Source organism: Nematolebias whitei, chromosome 2, assembly GCF_014905685.2.
Source record: "Nematolebias whitei isolate Nwh7 chromosome 2, NemWhi1, whole genome shotgun sequence".
Classification (NCBI taxonomy): Eukaryota; Metazoa; Chordata; class Actinopteri; order Cyprinodontiformes; family Rivulidae; genus Nematolebias; species Nematolebias whitei.
In genome coordinates this window covers 27,946,503-27,949,297 of record NC_056499.1, presented here as the reverse complement: position 1 = coordinate 27,949,297, position 2,795 = coordinate 27,946,503, and the positions used below count along the sequence as shown (strand labels likewise).

The 2,795-nt window shown below is 45.3% G+C and overlaps 1 protein-coding gene across 1 annotated transcript in view; it reads left to right on the top strand.

Moving 5' to 3' along the window:
* kif13ba (kinesin family member 13Ba) overlaps nucleotides 1-2,111 on the top strand; it is a gene marked incomplete in the record, with an annotated part of 44,394 nt that extends 42,283 nt beyond the window's left edge. Inside the window, 2 exon segments of the mRNA XM_037691155.1 lie at nucleotides 852-1,410; nucleotides 1,546-2,111. Of these exon segments, the coding sequence (XP_037547083.1) occupies nucleotides 852-1,410; nucleotides 1,546-1,751 (765 nt within the window).
* Nucleotides 2,112-2,795: the final 684 nt, after the last annotated feature.

The following is a 2,795-nucleotide window of genomic DNA, read 5'->3' as shown; positions in this document are numbered from 1 at the left end:
TTTTTTTTAGATTAAGAGATTTGTTTTATTTGTTAGAAAATTTTTCTGGTCTGTTGACCACAGGAACCTTTTCAAAAAACTTCAATATTCATTATTCAACTTTTTTTAATAGTCAACTATCTCCATTGGTTTTAATCACACCTGTACAAACTTCACAAGCGCTGAAACTGTGATTCGTATGGCAGGAACTGTTGTTGTTGTTTGTCAACTCCATGATCGAGGACAGTCGTTCACTGAGCTTCAGTCCTCTCAGGAGAGGTGCTGCTCACTGAGCCTTCAAGACACAAGTACACATGGAGCTACATTTGTCAAATTAAAAATGCAAACAACACAAAAAAAAAAAAGTAGAACTTACACAGCCATCTGTCAGGTTGTAGATCATGAGGGTGGTTAGCTCACTGGTGTCTTAGTAGCATCTATAATACACAGATCTATGATCCCACTTGGGAAGTATTTCTTCTTGCTATTCTCCAATAAATGTGAATGTTTATTTAATGTATAAATCTAGTTTATCTGACGTCTGGACTTTTACTTTCAGACCAAATTGACATCAGTTTTAGCTTAGACTTCTGTCGATAATGTGGATGTCTTTTCAAATCCAAATTACTCATTGAAACTTTTTATTTAACTTTTTAGCGCAAATTTTAAAAATTGTGTTTTGAACCAGTATATTCAACTACAGAAAATGGTTTTACCGTGTAATGTTCTGATATTTTCATGTTGGCTCTTACTGAGCCTGTAATGTTTACACATAATATTTTTATTTCTTATTATATGTACGTTTTCTTTGTTGTTTCTGCATGCCGTCGTCTGTCCCTCTGTTCCTGCGGCAACCGTTGGGTTTCCTGCAGGCTGCTGTTCTACGGCCCCCGGCCAAAGACAGACGGACAGAGTTTCCAGACGTCCCTCCTCTTCCTGTGCATGACCCGCATGACACCACCCCCCTCAGCCCCCTCAGCCAGTCGTCCAGCGGCTATTTCTCTACTAGTGTTTCTACGGTTACCCTGTCTGACGTTCTCCAACCCTCCTCATCGTCTTCCTCCCTCCTGGGTGCAGAGACTGCATTACCCACAAACCCTCAGCAGCAGGGCGCTGACAGGAACGATGTTGTGACCTCTCCTCAGTGTGGCGCCAAGTCAATGTCCCACAGCTCAGCCAATGGCAGCGTCTCAGCAGAGCTGCCATTCTCTGACCAGAAGCTGCTTAACTCTGGAGGAGGCGAAGGCTTTGAGCGGCTGGAGATTCTTGTTGACGAGGACGAGCGCAACCACGACAATGTGCTGCCCGACTGGCTGGCAGAAGGGGCGTGGGTCACAGTAGGAAGCAATAAAATGGGAACGGTGCGCTACGTGGGAACGACACAGTTTGCTGATGGAGTTTGGGTGGGGGTGGAGCTAGATACTCCTGTAGGTAAGTCTCCAGCTGAAAGGGCAAGTTCACTTAAATAAACCCAACGTGAGACACTTTGTGAGGCGTCGTCATTACAGATGACACAGACTTGAGCTTAAGAACAATAACTGAGCCTGTCGTGTGTTCTGCCTGCAGGTAAGAACGACGGCTCGGTTGGAGCGCACCGATACTTCAGCTGCAAACCAGGTTATGGGGTGCTGGTCCGCCCAGATCGGCTGTGTCGGCGCGATCGGACCAATCGGCGAACGGGAGACTTGCCTCCCTCTGTTCATGCTCCTGTCCTGCGAGGAGAACTCGCCGTTGGGCGGCGGGGGGAGAACCGAAAGTCATGGAGTAGCTGAGACGGGAAAACTTGAAACTGGATGGGAGAGAAAAACCTCCCCACAGTCGTCGTCCTCTCCCTCTCCTCACAGCTGTGCTACAGGCTCGCACTCTGCACTGACACACTGTGGCCTGCAGAGGAAAACCACACCAACTGTATTCACCGAGAACAGCTGAGAGAACCAACGGTGAAGAGACGCTTCAATAACGTGCAGAAAACTGTTGGCTGAAGGTATTTCAGCGTGACCGGTGGGAGGTTTGTGTAAGTGTTTGGACCTGGGCTGAGTCAAATGATTCTCTGAGCTGATATGCAGAAATGCAAATGTTTTTTTAAAGTCTGCAACTGAAATTCTATTTTTCTTGTAGACACATAAGATGGAAGAACATATTTTAAAACACTATAAGGACATTCAGATGTAGACCGACACAAAAAAAACTAACATATTTGTAGCGTTTCTTATAACTTTTTATTTTCCTCCCTTGTGATTCACTGTGCTAAATATTTTACGTCTTCTCTACATAGGAAAATGAAAATGGGGGGATTTTAAAATAAATTCCTGCGAGAAGTGTTTGCATTCCTGCATATCTCTCCCTGGAAGCTCAGAGACTCCATGTCCCAGAGTTCATCACTGCGACTGCCAGCCTGAACTCTGCAGGTTCAGTTTGCAGACTCTTCGTTAAGGAGTCGTCTCTACTTCCTGGACTTTCTTTTTCCTTCTGAAGACAAATTCTCCCAGAACGTGCCTTTGCCATGCTCTGGTCCGTGTTGGATTCTTCTTTGCCGTGTTAAAGTGTGAGGTGATCTCAGGGACTGCAGAGGGGGAAATGAAAACCTGAGGTGTGTGTGTGTTTGTAAATGTTGTACAGTTTTGCTTTGTGTGCACAAGTAAATTTCAAATCGTCGTGGTCGTGCTGATGTCAAGAGCAGTACTGGAAGAATCACGTCCTGGTTGGGAAAAGTCACTGGGAGTGAGCTGCCTAGTCCGAGGCTTTTAAAGTAGTTTTTTTATGCACTGGAGCTGTTTGAGTAAAGGTTTGTGTATGTGAGCAGAATGTGAACGTGG